Source organism: Protopterus annectens, chromosome 13.part0 (genome assembly GCF_019279795.1).
Source record: "Protopterus annectens isolate FY-2018-M chromosome 13.part0, PAN1.0, whole genome shotgun sequence".
Lineage (NCBI taxonomy): Eukaryota > Metazoa > Chordata > Ceratodontiformes > Protopteridae > Protopterus > Protopterus annectens.
The window spans coordinates 227,194,866-227,214,440 of NC_056747.1; the positions used below are offsets into that span (position 1 = coordinate 227,194,866).

Below are 19,575 nucleotides of genomic sequence, written 5' to 3' on the forward strand. Positions count from 1 at the left end.
AGGCTTGGGGATGTAGGCCTTTGGCTATACCTCCAGTTCTAGACATTGATTTCTCAATCCAGCTAGACATTGATTTCTCAGAATCCAGCATGGCTCAGGAAATGGGACAAGGTTTTTATTCAAGACTTTTCCTGATACCCATGGCGTCCAATTCTAGGTTTATCCTTTCTATTTTCCTGGACATTCCAGCATTTTGCAGGCATTCAAATTTATCCTTATCTGGACGATACTGTAATTCAGGCAGAGGACAAGGACACTCCAACATCTGACATTTTTAAACAGGCTTCGAACATGCCTAGGGTACACCATAAACAAAAAATCACAACTGGTAACCCTCTCCAAATTACATTCCCGGGTGCAAGCTGGAATGCAACTGCCCAGATGGCTTACCTCACGCCAGACAAATTCAATTGATAACCTACTTCAGACAAGTGGCCACAACCCCAGCTGTCTGCCAGACAATTTCTGAAGGCTTTGGGGTTCATGGCATGCATTCTACTAATTCGATATGAAAGACTGCATATGAGAACTTCAGTGGTACCTAAAAAGCTTAGTCAACATTGTCACGGCCTGGAAGCAATGATTCCTTTCATTCCTTGCCTGCAACAGGAGTTCCTTTGGGCAGTGGCCTATCGCCAAAACAAGGAACTCATTCATTCTACCTCCTGCCACACAACCTGACTACAGACTCAGACTATGCTTGGGGGCCCATCTGGCAGGGAGATGCATTCAGGGCGGAGCCCAAATCAAATGCGCCTACATATCGAAAGAAATGCTAGCTGCACAGAATGCTCTTGACAACTTTCAAGGACTTCCTTCGTCCAGGACAACTAATAGACTGACAACACCACAGTTGTGGTACATAAGCAGGGGGTACCCACTCCTACCCCCTTTGCAGACTAGCCATGGCCTTGTGGAACACAGCCTTCACTTGCCAAATACATCTGCAAGCTCAATTCCTGCCAGGAAAGCGCATTACTCTGGCAGATGACCTAAGAAATCTTAAGGGCACAAATGGAAACTAGGTCCACATCTTCAGCATGTTGACACAAAAATGGGAGTCCAGACATGGATCTTCTTGCCTCTCCCCAAAACTACCAGACAAATTCTGCACAAGAATCACAAAAAGCTTGGAAAGTTTTTTTTTTCTAGCTGAAGGATAGAGCATCCAGTCGGTCTATGCCTTCCCCCTCTGCCTCTGCTCTCCCAAGGTTTTACTAAGTCCGGAAAAAACTCTGTACTGGCATTTCCAACACTGGTACTCGCTTCTAAGGAATGTCACCTTCCGCCGTGGTACTTGCCTCCGACGCATTGACTCAGCAAGACTGTCAAATTCTGCACACTGCTCCAAACTCAATCTTGCAGCATGACTAATCGACTAATTGCACCAATCACGTGTCTCAGTAAACCTGTGATGGATGTCATTTTGGAGGCTAGAAGGCCTAGTACTAGAAAAGCTTATGCTGACAAATGGAAGAGATTCTGTGCCAGAAACCAAGCACAAGGAATAAACACATCAATGCCCAATATTCCTCAGATATCTAATCTGATGTGCTTCACAAGGACCTATCTTCTATAAAATTCCATGCCTCTGCCATATCTGCTCATTACAACAGCCTCCTCTCATCCACTGCTAAAGCAGTTCCTCAGTGGCCAAAAATTCGAGACCTCCCAGGCGAGCAGACTCCTGCATGGGACCTCAGTTTTTGTGCTGGAAACTCACTCTACCTCCTTTTGAAGTAGCTGCTACTGCAGACATAAAATGTCTTTCTTGGAAGACCGCTTTTCTTTTAGCAGTCACTTCAGCTAGAAGGATTTCAGAACTATCATGACAGTGGAGCTTTTACCTTTTTATCCGGACAGGTTGGTCCTCAGGACCAATCCTTTTAAGGTGGTATCCAGTGTGGCTCTTGACCAGACCATTCATCTGCCAACCTTTTCCCGAAATCCGCAGAACAAGGGGGAGCGGATTCTGCATTCATTGAATGTACACAAACAACTTAAGATTCTACTTAAACAGGACAAAATTTCTAAAAAGTCTGAGCAACTACTGGTGGCATTTGCTGTAGGGGTAGAGGGGAGGGCTATATCAAAGCAAACTATTTCAAAATGGATAAACTGTTATATTTTCTGCTACATGCACCATGGCAAACCTGTACCCAAGGGGATGAGGTCCCATACCACCAGGGCAGCATCTACTTCTGCAGCTCTTCTCAGAGGGGTTCCTACCAAAGACATTCTAGAAGCTGCTACTTGGAGCTCAGTTATGTTCACAAAACATTACCATTTACCTCTTTTTTTTTTTTTTTTTTTTTTCTAAATCCAGGGCAGGCTTTGCCACTGCTGTCCTGCATGGCCTTTGCTCCTAATGCTGTAAAATTCCATTCTCCCATCCATAGCTTTGGGATTCTACCCAAATGTAATGACTGCAACAGTGAAACACTTAACATAATACAGTTGTGTACACTTAACATAAATGTAGATGGTGTATTCACTGTTGCAGTCCGGGTTACCCACCTGCCAGCCCCCTTTATTACTATACCGCTTTCCTTTGCTTAAAAGCCTTTGGTGTATTTGCTTTTAGCTGGAGGTAAACTTTTTGTGTTCTAAAAGTACATGCATATATATTTATTTTTGCTCCCCATTTGGGGGGCACCTGACCCCTGGGGCAAGGAAAAAATGATTAAAATGGTGTCTGCTGCATGTTTTATACCCCCTGATGACCTGAAGTCATGGAAGAGACTTCAACCGGCTCAGGACCCAAGACGACATTCAGGCTGACTGCGACCTGCCAGCAGATTACCCAAATGTAATGACTGCAGCAGTGAAATACCCTTTAACATCTACATTTATGGTAAGTGTACACAACTGTGTTTTATCCCACTCCACCTTGGATCCCGGGAACTTGCCACCCCATCAGTCTGAAGAGCCTGATCTGCAAGGCCATGAAATGTATTCTGGAACTTGTAAACAAACGTTGGCAACCTTCAAACACTGGACCCCACCCAGTTTGGTTTTGTGAAGGGCCGATCTTGTCTCAACCTGATTCTCCATAGCCGTGGATGAGGGTAAGGTGGTCCACACAGCCTGTCTGGACCTCGCCAAGGCTTTTGACACCATCCGCCACTCTGGAATCATAAATAAACTTACTAAGCTGGGCATTAATCCCCAGGTCACTGAAGTTGCCAACTGGCTTACTGCCAAACCCACACTGTAAAAGTAGCTGACTCCAAATCCAGCTCAAGTACCTCTGGGTTCATTCCTGGGGCCACTCTTTGGCATATGCTTAAGTCCAGGCCAATGCTAAGGGACTCTGGCTAACTGGCAGATGACTGCAAACTGGGAGCCATTATTTAATCTCCAAATGATGTGGATACTACAAAAGGGCCTTACAGAAACAGATGCTTGGTGCCAGAGCCATGGGCTCAAGCTCAATGCCAACATGTACTCGTGAATTACCACATAGGTGGCAGTACAAACACCAAAAATGTGATAGACTTGGACGCAGGAAATCCTATGTGGCCTACCTCATCAGTAAGGGCTTTTTCATCCAGAAAGTCATTGTCCCACTGTACTCGTCTCTCATTAGACCAGTTATAGAATACAACGCAGCATTTGGTATGTACCTCTCAAGACACCTGCAGCTGGAAAGGCCACAAATAACTTAAAAGAATTACAGGCCTAAAGCAGATGCTCTATGCTGACTGCCTTAAACTCCAGCTATACTCTGGCATGTAGTCTACTCTGAGGCTATTTCTGCTTAACATACAAGGCCATGTCAAACCCAGAGCAGTTGGACATGCTGCACTTAAAGAAATCAGCCGCACTGTTCAGGGATCTAAACCTAATCACAAACATGCTGGAGGGATAGGTTCCTGACCCAGAGACTCCCCAGACTCGGATCGACTGCCCATACATGTCAGAGTGCCTCTTTGGCCCGCTTCAGAAGGATCTTTGACTATTGTATGGGAGAAAAATTCACCCTGGGGATCACATCAGTCGCCCTGCTGGACAGGGGTCCAGGGAAGTAAATAGTTTGGGAAGCAATAGCCAGGGAGTTACGGTTAGGCTTGTATAGGGCTGATAGCCTAGTACCAACCTATGAACCTACCCTTTTCTCGAGTTCTGATGAGATGATGTGCATAGATAGCTTAGGTTCGGTCTTTTAAAATATCAGGAAACAAAGCTAGTTTAATTTTCCCATCATCCCAGGGTTCTGGGATTGCCTGATGTTCTTCGTGTTTCACTGCTGCAGTCGTAACTGTAGGGTGCTCCTGCCGGCAGGCAGCCTGAGGTCGGCCAGGATCCCAAAGTCTGGGTCCGGCGTCGGCTGTACCAGCAAGCACCCTGACGTCATAACAGAGGTATAAAGCTGACAGCCGATGCCATCTTCTCCAGTCTTTCTTGCCGTGCGGTGGAAAGCAGCTCGCTAGTCGTTGGATTGTCATCTGTCCGAAGTTTTCTACTTTTCTCAAGCTAAGTACCCCGTTGGGGAAACTTTTTTTTTTTTCTTGCTCCTCCGATGTCTGAAAAAGTTAATTGTATATCGTGTGGAAAACAAATACCTCAGATTTCCACTCTTACTGTCTACCTTGCTTAGGCCCTGACCACGATGTTTCTTGCTGTCTGTTCTGTGCCAGGTTTAATTCTCGCACTATCAAGCGTAGGTACGATTGGGCCTTGAATTATTTCGGTAGACTATTCAATTATAGGATGTTGTCGGATACTTTACCGACCACTGGAATTCAGAAGAAACACAAAGACAAGGATATCCCTCCGAGGTCAAACATGATACTTTGCAGCCGGAGCCAGCTTCGGGTTCAGCGACAGTGAGGCGCTTTTGCAGCCCCCGTCTGCCACTTCGGAACTGATGGCTGACATGGACTCCCATGGGGAGCCTTCTAGGCCTAGTATTTCAGCTGCTGCAGGACCTTCAGACGTCTCTCCTTCAGATGGGTCTGGAACCGCTGTGCAGGTACCGGCTTCTGAGGGGGGGTTTCAGGCCTTCTAATATCACTATTTCTGCAAAGTCAAAGACTCCTGTTAAACCAAGGGTTTCTTCTCAAGCTTCATCGAATACAGCTCCCAAGTCCCAGAAGCAATTACTCCGGATGGCTGAAGATTTACTTACAATGATTAGGGGTTCTCACCATCCTCCAGAAAAAAGGCCTAGACAGGATGTTCCTTATGATTCTTCTGATCAGGCTTCTCTGTCTTCAGTCTCTTCCTCTGACCAGGATTATTCTTTCCCTCATGAGGATTCTGATGCAGAGGACTCTATTCCCTCTGCTTCCCCCCTGAAGATTTCTCTTTTGGGGAAACCTTACATGAGATGAGGGAGCATTTTCATTGGGAAGGTCAGGAATACTCTGCTTCCAAGAAGAGACATGGGGAATTTCTCCTTCTCCCTCAACGCAGACCTTTGGCTATTCCTCCTGTACTTGATAATTGTGGATGATGCTTTTTCTGAAAATCTAAATCCTGGTTCCTTGCCTCCTGCTCCTTCTAAGTCCCTGAGTCCCATCATTTCCTATTCAAGAACCCTTCTGCTGATCCTGAAACCATTTCTCAGGGATCTAGGGCTGCTAAGGCCGCTTCAAAAAATCCTATTCCCTCTGAAAAGGATTCTCGTGCCTTGGACAGGTGGGGCAAAAAGGTTTACACTTCTGCTACCCTTTCTATTAGAGCTTTAAATTGACAGTTTCACATGTTCAAGTATCAGCAATTTCTTTTGTCTGTTCTAAAGCAAAAGCTTTCTACCTTTCCTGCTTGTGCAGAGGACAAGGAATTGCAGGATGTACTGCATGCAACTGAACAAGTTAGCAAACCTAGTTTACATTGTGGTTTTGATGCCTTGGAAGCTTCTTGCAGGGCCGCAGCCTCTGGTACTGTTAGGAGACATGCTTGGCTTCGTGAGCAGAATTTACCACAACAGGTTAAGGCTAAACTATTAGATGCCCCTGTTCAGCATAATGTTTTATTTGGAACCAGAGCTGAGGAGGTTATGAAAAAGATGGAAGAAAAAGCAAAGTCTATGCAGACTATTAAAGATTTTTTACAAGTTCAGCCTCCTAGATTTTCTAGAAATTGGCCCTCCAAAAATTGGTCCTTTCCCATGTCTGACAGGCCTCAAAGGGGTAGATAGACACTCCAGAGGTCGAGGACAGGTTCATACCTCTTACAGGTCCAGACAATGGAGTGCTTCACCTAGAAGGGGAGAAGACGGACCTCAATCACAAAAGCAGCAGACCCAATGACTCTCCGTTGGGCTACAGGTCCTCCTTGCCTGGAAGCCCCCCTCGGAGGAAAACTTTCTCTCTTCTACCAAACTTGGACTCGTATTACCCAGGACAAATGGGTTTTAGGCGTGATTTTAAGAGGCTACAAATTCCATTTTCACACTGCCAAGGGCAACAAGTTGGCCGGATCTGCCAAAACATCAATGGTCAGAGGCCTTAAATCAAGTGGACGCCTTATTGGCCATGAAAGCCATAGAGCCTGTTCCACTTCCAGAGATGGGAAAAGGTTTCTTGTCCCAAGGAAACAAAACTCATGGAGACCTATTCTGGGCCTCAGTGTTAAATACCTTTCTGGAGATTCCAAAATTCAAGATGCTTACTCTGCAACAACTTCCCATGCTCTCCCAAGATGCTTGGATGGTGACATGGGACTCTGTGACAGGAACGCAGAAAATACCTCTTATTCAAGGCAGGTTCGAGGCACTTTCAATTCTCTGTACTGCCCTTTGGCTTATCTACTGCACCCAGAGTTTTTACCAAGTGCCTGGCTCCAGTAGTAGCTTTTTGCAGACTCCAAGGAATTCAAATTTACCCCTACCTGGACGACTGCCTTGTTCAGGCGGACAGCAAGGATCTTTTACTTCAGCATCTGCACTAGTCACATTGATCCCCTCTCAACAAATGGAGCTCTTCTAAACAAGCTTACAAAGGGCCTTCCTTACTCCAGAAAAGCAAGTACAGCTGGCATCAATTTTCAAGACCTTGGCTACTTTAACTCGGCTCACTGCAAGGAAATTCCTGCAGACATTGGGCTACATGGCTTCTTGCATCCTGTTGATCCCAAATGCAAGGCTTCATATGAAAACTTCAATGGTACCTAAAGAGTGTGTGGTCTCTGCATTACCACAGCCTGGAAACAATGATACCCCTGATTCCCTGCCTCAAAAAGGAGTTCCTTTGGTGGTCCAGGACTTGTGCTTTGAACGAAGGGAAGCCCTTTCGTCTACCTCATCCTGCTCAGATTATAACCACAGACTCCTCGGATTATGCTTGGGGAGCTCATTACCTAAACAATTGCCAGCAGGGCTATTTGGGAAAAGAAGCATCTTCCCTGGCACATCAACTTGAAGGAAATGTTGGCAGTCCAAAATGCTCTTCTAGCCTTCGAGGATCTTTTGCAACCAGGACATCTGATTCGCACAGATACCACAGTCATGTGGTATATAAACAAGCAGGGGGGCTCTCACTCATACCCCCTTTGCAGACTAGGTATGAGTTTATGGGACAGCTCTAAATCTGAATCTACAAGCTCAATTCATTCCAGGAAAACAATCTCTTAGCAGACAGCCTAAGCAGAAATCTTTTGGATCCTCACGAATGGATGCTAGACCCCAACTTCAGCAGGATTGCGACAGTTTGGGGTTGCCCTCAGATCTGTTTGCATCCCATCTCAATCAGCTGCCTCTTTTGCACCAGGTCCTTCCACAAAACAGCTTGGAAAGTGGATGCCCTGTCTTTCAGCTGGAGGAATCTTTTGGGATACACCTTCCCTCTTCCTCTTATAGCCTCCTGTGTTACTGAAAATAAAACAGGACAAACCCAAGGTTATCTTGATAGCTCCAAATTGGCCTCTGCAGATGTTCTTCGCCGCCCAGTCATGCCGCGACCACCACGGCATGGCCATAGTATTTTGCTGACGGTCCAGGCGCAAGAGCAGTCTTATGCCGCATGTTGGGTTACGGAGCTATTTTTATTTTCACGCCAGTACTGGATGCGGAGTTTCCGAAACCGAGCAGTCAACATTTTGCTTTGTTTTTTGTACTTTTTCTTTTTTTACACATTTATTTTTGAAACATTGTTAAAATTTTTTTTTGGACCCGTTGAATTTTCTTGCACCAGTACTTTGAATTTGTTGTTTGTTTCTATTTAGTGTACCTTTGAACATACCTTGTTTAGCAGTTTTTGCATGTGATTTTGATACCCACTATTAAGAGACGCTTGTTTGTTGTGAGCCTTGGAGGTTACAGGTTGGCCTAGGGTTGAGAGGCCCGCCTAGATCCTCTGTGCCAAGCCTGCAGAAGCAGCTTAGAGGTTAAAGCTAAAAAGGCCTCAGCGGATGAAGCCCATGGATGCTCCGGAGCCAGAGGTAAGGACAAAAAGCGGGTTTAGGTTCTTTTGAGAAACCTCAGACGGCCACGCCTGTTGCTCAGAGGAGCTCAGACAGGCCAAGGGGTTCCCAGACTGTTGCCATTCCTTCTCTCCCAAGGTAGTTTGCCTTGAGGTCAGTGGGGAGGTCTGGCTGCAGCCGAGGGGCTACTCAGGTAACTGTTCTTCTTACTGTAGCTCAGCTTTAAAGCAGGTTAGCTTCTCTGTTGCCCGCGATTTAAGAGAGGCCTAGGGTTTTCTTACTGCGGACTTGATAACACATTTCGGTTGTTCTGTTTTGAAACATATTTTAGGTGCGTTCAGATTTGATTAGATGATTAGAGTGCTCATGCCCCCGCCTCCTACCTATTCTTGATTGGTTTGAGAGTTTTTCAGATTCACACAGTGATGAGGATTTTCAGAGACTTTCTCAGGCGGAAGGACTCTATTTTTATTCTGAGAGCACTGATTCTTCATTCCAGAGGATCACTTAGATTGGAGGCTATTGAGTTACTCTGGTTAAAGATGACTTGGAGATCTCCAGGAAAACACTCCCTGAATGTGTTGTTTTTCCCCCTTAGAATGTTTTTTGTGATTCTTTCCTTTGTCCCTGTCCCAGCCCTTATGCCTTTTGTTGAGGAGTTTCAGAAATTGGTTCTGATAGGCTCTATAGCTGTGCTTAAGATTATCTGGGATACCTGTGTTAAACTATTTAAAGAGGTATAAAAGCTTCCAAGGTTCATAAAAAAGGTGTTCTCAAGGGCCTAAAGGTGTTAAAAGTTCTGTGGTTAGGGAGGAAAGATATTATAAAAGCTTGACTTAAGGGGCTTGGATAGGTGATTCAAGGAAATCTCCTGCTTGGATAGGAATTGAGTGTATACTAATTAAAATCTAAGTTGTGTAAATCTTAAAATATCAATTTTCTCCTTTAAAATGCTGGATTTATCTTATGCTTGGCGGAAATGTCCATGGTTGAGTGTTTGTGATTAGGCTGGGATGTTAAGTTGTTGGAAATGGTTTAAGCAATGTGGTTTTGAAGTGAGGTGTTTTTCTCAGGCATGGTTTGAGCTATTTACAGATGTTAGCCAGGCATGCCTGGACAAGGATCAAGATTTACCTTGCCTGGTTAAAAAGATAAGAAAAACGCTTTTGCAGTCTGATGTGTTGCAGACTCAAGCAGCTTTTAAAGCTAAAAAGAGGTTTGCAAGCAGTTTTAGGTAAACAAATTAGAATTTTTCCTCAGGCCAGGGTCACCCTTGGGGTGTTGCAGGGCCCTGAGGTCTAGACGGTCTGCTCACAGTCAGCTTAGTCAGAGGCAGGCTCAGCACTCTTAGTAGGCCAGGGCAGAGGAGTTCACCTGCTCAGACTACCTCAGAGACCACCTTATCAGGGTCTGGCAGTCCCTTTTCCCAATGACTCAGCTCTCTTTTTTTCAAGTCCTTTTGGACAAATTTACTGGCTGGGATTTGGTGTTGGATATCATTCACCACTGAATTATTTTACTTTTATACAATGGATTTTTTCACAATGCCAGGCGTTCTACCTCACAAACAAAGAAAGCCTTCAAGCAAGCAAGTTTTCCTCCTCCTCCAGAAAGCCCATCTCCACAAAGTTTCTCAGTCACTCCAAGGGGGGTATTACCGCAAGTCCCTGGTATCAGAAAGGGGGAGGATTTTATTCTTCGCGGGAATAGTACCTCTCTCAAGGGATTTTTCGACCAAACCACTTTTCATTTACCTCTCCTTTCAACATTTTTTCAACAATTTTTGGATATCCCTAGTGACGCTTTTTCAAGCTTCTGTTCTTTTTAGATCCTTCGGATGGTAACTTTCAAGGAACTGCACCTTTCCTTGCCTATAAGGTATTGTTGTCTCAAGTTTCAGATTCATTCATGTATCTCTGGTTCTCTTGCATTGCCCTTCTCTTTATCTCACTGTTTCCAGAGTATTTTCATTCATTCTGCCCTTCCAGTGATAGCTTACTTCAGGCTCTCAGGACTGCTAATCCCTCCTTGAATCCTGCCTGATTCAGCCTGGAAAAGGGAATCTGCTATGCTTCATGAAACCTCTATATTTCTTGAGACGAAAATATGGTAGTCTCTAAATCCTCGATGTTATCCCAGTACAGTGTCTCAAGACCTGAACAGCAGTCCAGTAACCTCACCTTGGACAGCCCAGATGGCCTCCTTTTACCCCACAAACAATTATCTGTCACACCACTTTACTTCCATCAACTATCAGTCCATCAATTCTGTCCACAGTCCATCTCTTATTCTGGTGCTTCCCAATGCCAACATGCATATGAGGCTTCACAATGGTGTATCAAAATGTATGGACACAGCACTGCCAGGATTTGGACACTGTGAGCACTGCTGAGGCCTTCAAATGGATGTAACAATTGTGCACTCTGGTCATTCTTTGTGGTGGGTTCCAATGCTCAAAAAAGGTGCTTTCAAAAGACCTCTAGGCAGGCTGACCGACCAGATGATCACAGGTCTTTCTCAGATGGATTCAGGGGGCATGACAGAATGAAGTGCTGATCTGAGTGGTCACATCTGCAAAAGCAAGTACATACAGAATCAAGCTGTCCAGTGCAACTAGGAGTACACACACACATGGAAGCAGTTACTTCTGTCAGGCATACTTGGCTTTCTAGGAGTTACTTTTCCACAACTGTCATGTGGTACAACAGACAACACAACTGGGACATACACATCCAAGGCAAAGCAAGCATGCAATTCTCTCTTGGGAGGCAGTGCTTTCTATGAGGAGCAGACTGCTTAAGCTTCAAGTATGTAAAGAAGGGCAAGCATACCAAGCATAGAGAACTCCTCACAGAACTGAGTGGCAGATGTCATCAGGGATTTCAGAATGGATGGAAATACACAGTGTATACTTACCCAGCATACACCGCTTCTCCAGACATAGACCTGTCGCACAACACATAAACCTTCTCCACACAAGCAGCCAAGTCACAATTATTTCTTCACACAGTTGGAAAGTGGATGCTCTGTCTTTCAGTTGGAAAACTTTTTTAATTATTGCCAAGCACAGCCTTCCACTTCTTCCAAAGGTCCTAAGGTACTATTAAAATTGTGGTACCAGATGATTTTGATGACTAAAAGCCTGATTGGCCACTGGTACCCACTACTACGGAGTCTGAGAGTCTGATCATCCATCTCTTCTGGCCTCTCATTCTCTCCTTCATCTGTCTCAGATCAGAAGGACGGTCATCTAACAGCTCATCACCTCCTCCTGAACAACTATTCTGTGTTCAAATTGACAACAAAGTTACACTTCCTTGGACAATTTTAGAATGTGATTATGGAAGAAGCTAGAAGACCTAGTAAAGGAGAGATAATATTTTTGGATTTGAGAAGAATTTTTTTTGAGAGCAGCATAATTTTTGCCATTTTCTTCTTACTTTTGAGTGAGGCTTGGACAAATATTCAGTCAGTCTCTTCCATTAAGATTCTCCTTCCATTCCATTTCATGTTGCAGCAATTTCAGCTCTTGTTGATCATTTGTTCTTTGGACCCACCTTTGTTTTAGCAAATAAGTTTCTCCAGCAGCCCTCTAGAGGGATCCGCTCCTACTTTCAATTTGTGTTGGAAAAACTCTAGCTACTGTCTCCCTTGCTGCTAAAACTTACTACTTGGCTTTGAGCCTGCAGCTGCTGAACTGCTGAATTTTCTGTGGAAGACTGCTTGGTGGCTGTGTTGTTGGTGCAGCAGGGTGTAGTGGAGTTTTGCCCCATTGGCCCATAGTTTTGATTTTTGATTTCCTCCAAGTCCTTAGGTAGCATCTTTCCTTGTTTCCTATAAATTTGCCTACTATCTTTCTATTATTTAAACTATTCATTTGCCTACTTTTAAGGGAAAGATTTTAAAAAATTTTGCAAGATTTAGCACACTTTAGATGTACACAGGCAGGAATAATATTATTTTATTCTCTCAGCAGTAGGATTTTTCTTTTGTCTTGTTGCTTGTTTGTTTGTGTCAAAGCAAATTAGCAGGCTGATTGAATTTCTTTTCTAGGTTTTTTGGCTTTGCATTGCATTTTGTTAGATTCATCATGGGATTAGCATTCCATCAGGGGCCTCATTCCACTAGGGCTATTGCCACTAAGGTAATTTCTAAGGGGGTGGGAATGAAGGGCTGGGAGTACTTAGTGCATTTTCTCTAGCACTTCTCTAAGCTATCTACCCTCCTATTAGGCTGGTTTCTAAGGCTGGTTTTGCATGTTGTGTTTTTCTACTTCTATGTTTTTATGATTTGCCAGCCTGATTTGCCAGCCTCTTTACCATTCTTTGGGGATTCTAATTCAGCAATGAGGAAGCAATGGAAAAGGGTGTATTATTAGTAGTTTTGTACCATGTTCAATGAGATGTTTTGTTTTCCATTTTGTGCCTCCAATCCCCTCCTCCCTCCTTCCCCCTGTGTGGTGTAGGTGTGGTTGTGTGGATTTTGTTACATGTTGTTATATATATTCATGTATATGGTGTATATATTTTTTGGTGCAGTATTTTTGGGCCTTGGCCTTGTCTTCTTCTCTCTCACAGAAAAGACTGAAGAAATGCGATATGTCATGCGCTCATAGTACCCTGGACGCCTATCTATCGTCGCCCGCCGCTGACGACGATGACCGATCTCTACCTTTATTCGGGCCCGACTGACGACTATACCCTATAGTAGTATAGTAAGCAATGAATCTCTCGAATTCTACACATTTATGGTAGGTACAAAACTGTACTTTTTGGTATCCAACTTTAAGACGCCTGTTCTTGGATCCTCCATGGATTCTGCCTCTTTCCTTCTCTTCTGTCCCAGCATCAGGGTCAGATGCTACACTCAAATCAAGACTCTTTGCCTGGCAGCTTGGCTCTACAAGAGCCTTTGATTTTTTCTGCTTTTCCCAAACAAGTTTTGGATGTTCTCTTAGAAGCTAGGTGCCCTAGCACTAGAAAATCTTATGCTTCAAAATGGAAAAGATTTTGTATTTGGATGCGGGATCGAGGTTCTGATCCTTTTTCTCTTGACATTTCTTCCATTCTTCTTTACCTCACTGACCTTTTGCTTAAAGGCCTCTCCTCTTCCATTAAAATCCATGCTTCTGCAATTTCGGCTCATTACAACACTGATCCCCCCCCCCCCCCCCCCCCAATATTCTCTCATCAGCTGGTGAGACCATTCTTGAGGGGCTAAGAATTTAAGACCTAGAACTCCTGTTCCTGCTTGGGATCTTAATTATGTTTTGGAAAAACTTACATTGCCTCCCTTTGAGCCTGCTGCTGCTTCAGTTCTTATCCTGGAAGACAGTTATTTTATTAGCATTGACTTCTGCCAGAAGGGTGTCAAGAGTTGCAAGCTCTCATGGCTGTGGAACCATACCTTGTTTTCCAAGACCGTTGCCTTGAGGACCAATCCTACATTTATGCCTAAGGTGGTTTCTAAAGTGGCTTTAAATCAGACTATTCACCTTCCTTTCTTTCCAAATCCTCAAAACAAAGGGGAAAGGATTTTGCATTCATTGGACGTACACAGACAACTACGGTTTTACCTGGACAGAACTAAAGATTTCAGAAAATCTGATCAGTTGCTCATCTCTTTTGCCTCCAGTTCTCTAGGCAAGGCTATCTCTAAACAAACTGTTTCCAAATGGATTGCCCATGGAATAAGGTTTTGTTACTCACTTTGGGAAGCAGATTCCAGGTACTGTTAGAAGTCATTCTACTAGAGCAGCTGCCACTTCAGCAGCTTTTCTCAGAGGAGTTCCTATCAAGGACATTTTGGAAGCTGCCACCTGGAGTTCAGTGCATACTTTTTCTAAGCACTATAATCTCCCTCTATATTCTAAGCCTAGGGCAGGTTTTGCCTCTGGTCTTGCAGGGCCTTCTGGCTGCCCCTTCTGCATAACCTCCTCCCTCTCCACAGCTTTGGGATTCCACCCTACAGTTATGACTGCAACAGTGAAACACGAAGAACATAGTACAGTTGTGTACACCTACCATAAATGTAGATGTTGGCGTGTCTTCACTGTTGCAGTCGGTGTTTCCCTCCCACCTATCCCCTCTTATCTTCCTCTTCTTTTGTGGTGTATTTGTGTTTCCTTTTTGGACACCTTTTGGTTATTTTGGAGGACTTCTGACATCTGGGGCAAGAGACTGGAGAAGATGGCGTCTGCTGTCAGCTTTATACCTCTGCATTCTGACTTCAGGGTGCTTGCTGGTACAGCCGATGCCGGACCCAGACTTTGGGATTCTGGCCGACCTTGGGCTGCCTGCTGGCAGGAGCACCCTACAGTTATGACTGCAACAGTGAAGACACTAACATCTACATTTATGGTAGGTGTACACAACTGTACTTTTCCAAGTAGACAATTTTTTTACTTGGATTTCTAAAGCAGTTTATGCGAGTCAGGGTAAGATTCTTGCACGTGTTCATCTGGTGCTCTAAGGGACTAGGTACTAGTTTTGTTGTTGAAGCAACTACATGGACTTGTATACATACCTTCAGCAAACATTACAAATTGAATAACATTTCTAAGGCTAGGGCAGATTTTGCCAGCTACATTCCCCATCTCTTCTGGAGAGCTTGACTGCTTCTCTACCCTTTCCTCGTGAGCTTTCGTACTGTCCTTGTAAAGAATACCGAAAGATGAATAGGACGTACAATAGTTGTGTAAAACTTTACCGTAACACTAAATGTTCTCTGCAGTATTCCACTCCCTCTTTCCTCATGGTGGCTGGCATTTCTCCTGGGATACTGAGGTCAGGGGAGTTGGTATACACTGCTTCTATGAGGGCAGCACACCACACACCCTACAATAGTGAAAGCTTTGTATACTGCCAGAGATCTGTTTGCTTACGTCAGAGAACTCATGAATACTACAACAGAAGAGGACATCTGTCGCCAAGGTAAGATTTTACACTTTCTCTTTGTTCAGAGTATGCTATTGATGTCAATTCCATGTGGGACCACCAGCCCTAATGTATGGGAATTTAAAGCTTTAGAATTTAGCTTGAGGGAAGGACTACACGCTCCAAAAGCTGTGCTTCATTTTGCATTCATGGGGTTCCCTGATTTAGCTGTCTGGTTCATTGCGGTGCTGTGGTGTCTGAATAAGGTCTGTAATAGTCTTGTTTTGCTTTCACAGAAAGGACCGCAAGATGGCTCTTATCCAGATGGGATCTGTAGAGGAAGCTATTCAAGCTCTCATAGAACTTCACAATCATGACCTTGGAGAAAATCATCATCTTCGTGTCTCCTTTTCAAAGTCTACCATTTAAACAAACTAACCTCGTGGAAGCCCTCTGAGGCAACTTCATCATTCCAGTGATATTATTTTAAAGCCACTTTAGTTTCAGAGAAGCACCAGTTGAAGTGACCTTAAAGACCAGAGTTTTATTTTTTTAAATTTTCACTGTTAAGCTTTTCTTTTTATCGAAAGTTGTGCCCATTCACTTTCAAAAATTTTAACTCATGCATGAGATGCTCTGGGACTAAACTTACAACTGTGATCTTCAGACATCAGGTTGCACAGAAATGCCTTTTGCCTTTCCCCTCGTAGGTAGTGAACCTATCAAATCCAAAATGGCGCAGGTTTTTGGTTTACAGTATGTATTGTGCTTTTCTATGTAGCGCACACACCTTCAGTGCATCAGTGGAATGTTTTCCTTTGTTTTTTCAGGTGTTTGTAACAATCCAAAAAGGATAGGTATGAAGGGTGCCTGTATAGCTTATGGTCTGATCACCATAATAATGAAGTCTTTCATGTACAGTTGACTTTTTTCATGGAGACTATCCTTTTAAATTACTGAAGATGTTCCATTGTGTGGTACAGTGAAAACTATGGTACAGGAGCACTGTCTGAAACTACTTTTTACATGGTCCAAATTGGCAATCTGCACTCTGAGGTGAATTTCGAGATTGGTAAGCTGCCTTGAATTTTACATCTGGTCTTGTTGAAAGAGTTGGCTACTCATAGATGAGGTGTTTAGGGTTGAGGCGATATGGGCATTGGTTTCACTAAGCCAGTATTGGCACAAGGTGTGTCTAGGTTTTTGTAGAAGTGTTTGAAACAATTTGGTTAGCATTTAAATTTTTGGAATACTCACTTCAGCAGTGCTTATTTTTTTGACCTTTTTGGATTTTGTAAAAGTGAGTGTTTGAATAGCTTTTTCTGGTTGTGGTTAGTCTTAAGCATGATTTATTATCCATGTTATGTAATTGTGTATATATTACACTGACGCAATGCTGTCTTCTGCACCTAGTATGTTTTCACTTGACCAAATATTTTTTAATATAATCACTTTTTTCAGTTATATACAGTTCTTTTTAAAGTAACCTAAATATTTCCAAGGGTTCAAGTCTTTTCAGTCTTTATAATCATTAAGTGTATTGTATCATTGTTCTTTTTCTCTTAAGGTTTTTGTTGAGAATTAAGTAAATCAGTTTGAGATGCAAACAAATTTCCAAGCCCCCCCCCCCAGCAGCGCTTTAGAGGAAGGAGTTTGTGTGGTGTGAATAAGTGGGTCTTTTTTGAAATGGAGAGCATGCTCATGTTTCTCTGTAGTGATATATAAATCTTGGTACTTCTGTAAACTCGTTACATTGACAGCAGCTGCAATCCGCCCTCCTTGGAAACTGCCAAAGAATGTGTATTTGGTAAGAGGAGTTAAAACTGAGTAAACTGGCTGGGAATGGATGAACTGCAGTGCTAAGAACATGAGCTCTTCAGCTTCAGAAGAGGTTTTCAAAAACTACTCTGAAAACTTGGGACCAAAGTTGCTTTCCCCCTTCTAGTCTTAATGTTTTTTGTTCTCCCGTCATATTTGGTTTATTGTACTTTATTGGTAAAGTATGGACTTGTGTTTAACTTGAGCTTTATTTGCTGAGCCTTGTGCTGTTTTTAACCATTAGCATTAACCTGCAGGAGTAAGACCAATCATACTTGCAGGAGTTCAATCTTCCCACAGAATTCAGATGTACAAACTGAAGATAAAATATTTGCATAAAGGATGTTCTTAGTGTGGTTTCGGAAATCTCAGTAAAACAGTCGCTTTCACATCCACTCAAGCATGAGACTGGACCAGAGAGGCTGTAAAAGTGCTTAACATTCCCTTTTAAGTTTCATGAGCTGGGGAGTACCACCCCACCGCATACAAATTTTTCCATCGAAAAGCTTGTTCAGTCCATCTGTCTTGACTAGGTTTTCAGGATGCTTCATTTGGCAAGTTTCTATTACCTCCAGTATTCAAAGGTTATACTTTTAAAATGAAAAGGGCTTGTTTTTTTTGCACTGCTTTGGTTTGCAGTTTTCCTGTAATTCATTTTAGGCTGGGAGCTATCGTGAACTACACACTTGCAAGTGCTTCGAAGTAGCCAGATAATGAAGATCCAAAAAATGCTGTGATTTCTTCCTTCAATCCCAGTGTTTTGAGTGTAAAAATGTTTGTGGGGAGGAAGTTGTAAATATTCATAACATTTTATACCTGTTCAAAAATGAATGGTGAGCAAATAAGTTTTATATGGAAATACAGATGTATATTTTGATTAGACAGGTTCCAGTATTGTATGGGGGTTCACAGAAATTTTTGAAGTTTTCTTTAGACTGTTAAGAATGTTTCTTATGCAGAAGTTGAAATTAAAAACTTATTTTCTAACAAAACCTTGTATTCTTCTGTATGTATTTTATTTAGGCTGTCTGGAGACCCATTTCTCATTCTGTACTTGTGCTTTCAATAAATTTCTCTCCTTTGTTTTGATTTCCTATCCTTTGAGTGCCTTTATTTTAATCTGTTTTCCTACTGATTTCAATCTTTAGTTTTGTAGTACCTTTGAAGTAAGTGTATATGGCCTTTTGGACTATCGGGAAATTGACTGCCTACACGGAGTCTGAAGTAGTTAACTTAATTTGGTGTGTAACCTGTGGGTATCTGATTAGGATCTGAGCCGGCAGCTTTCCAAGCTTACAGATCCAAGCTCCACCCCTTACCCATAATGCCCTGCTACCTCCTTGTAACCCCCAGATCTCATTTGCCATGGCTCATGATAGCTTCTCAAAACGAGCTCAGAGTTGGTTTGAGTAAAATTAACAAGAATTCAAATCTTTTTTTCCTATCTTTCCCTTGTATGCTTCTGTGTGAACCCTGGGTAGTTTCTTTAGTGGTTCTTATTTTTAGTGTCTTTAATTGTTTAGTCAGCTAGTTCCCCTCCCCCACTAGAGTGTGTGAAGGTGTGTGCTATTTTACTTTTTCTTATTATGGGCTTAAGCCCCAAGGCCATTTTTTCTAAATGCAGTGTGTGGTCATAAGCTGTCCCCAGCAGATGGCCACACTGTTGTGCCTGGGTGTGGAACATCTTTCCACAGGCTACACTATTTGTACAGCCTTTAATCCCAGAGCATTGAAAGACAAAGGCCAAGCTGATTTTGGCGGGCCTTCTGCCACCAGAATCTACTTAGTCTTCTGCTGTGGTGCCAGCTGCCCCTATGGCTGCCCCACCTGCTACTTCCGATCCCCTGGCCGGGACTCACCCTCCCTCTTTGGTCCAGGAGGAAGGGGAGGGAAGAAAAAAGGACAAGACCAACACCACAGCCATAAAAGGCATGCAGAGTAGACTCCCTCTGCTCCGCCATCTAAAGTTGTTGCTTCTCCCTTGAAGGTCTCTGGGTCTACCCCCTCTCTGCTCCACTCCCCTCGTTTTTCCCTGCAGCCGGAGGAGACCCGGTTACCTTCTTAGGTCATCAAGGTGACCTTCCCGGCTACCTTTGGTGGCCTCTAGTAGGTGGTCTAGGAGCTTGTCTGACGCAGATATGGATCGGATGATGCATTGATTTTTTTTTTTTTTTTTTGCAGGCTCAAATGCAGATGGGAGTGCTCGTGCCCCCCCCCCCCCCCGGGGGGGGGAGCTAGACACCTTTTTTGCCCCTATTGCTCCTTCTCCAACCTGCTTTCAGGGCAGATTGCTTCGGAGCCGGGGTGGGGTTGGCACCAACAGCGTTTCCATCTTCTGTGCCGACCATGCCCTCTGGTCTGTCTGATCCAAACTTGTTGCCGGATCAGAGCTCAGCCGTGGGGGCGGGCGTCTGATCCGGAGGGGCCAGTGGTACTTTGGCTCCGTCCAGGTTGGGTCACACAATCCTTTCGGATCCGATTGGGTTGCTTTCGGTGCCGGTCTGTTTGGAGCAGA

At 43.7% G+C, this 19,575-nt stretch overlaps 1 protein-coding gene across 7 annotated transcripts in view; it reads left to right on the forward strand.

The window, feature by feature from the left end:
• Positions 1-18,149, forward strand: part of PTBP1 (polypyrimidine tract binding protein 1) — a 241,450-nt gene extending 223,301 nt beyond the window's left edge. For all 7 annotated transcript variants that reach the window (XM_044053767.1, XM_044053769.1, XM_044053772.1 and 4 more), the window contains one exon: positions 15,539-18,149. In XM_044053767.1, coding sequence (XP_043909702.1) covers positions 15,539-15,671 — 133 coding nt within the window. In that variant the 3' untranslated portion in view covers positions 15,672-18,149. The remainder of the gene's footprint in view (positions 1-15,538) is intronic.
• Positions 18,150-19,575: the final 1,426 nt, after the last annotated feature.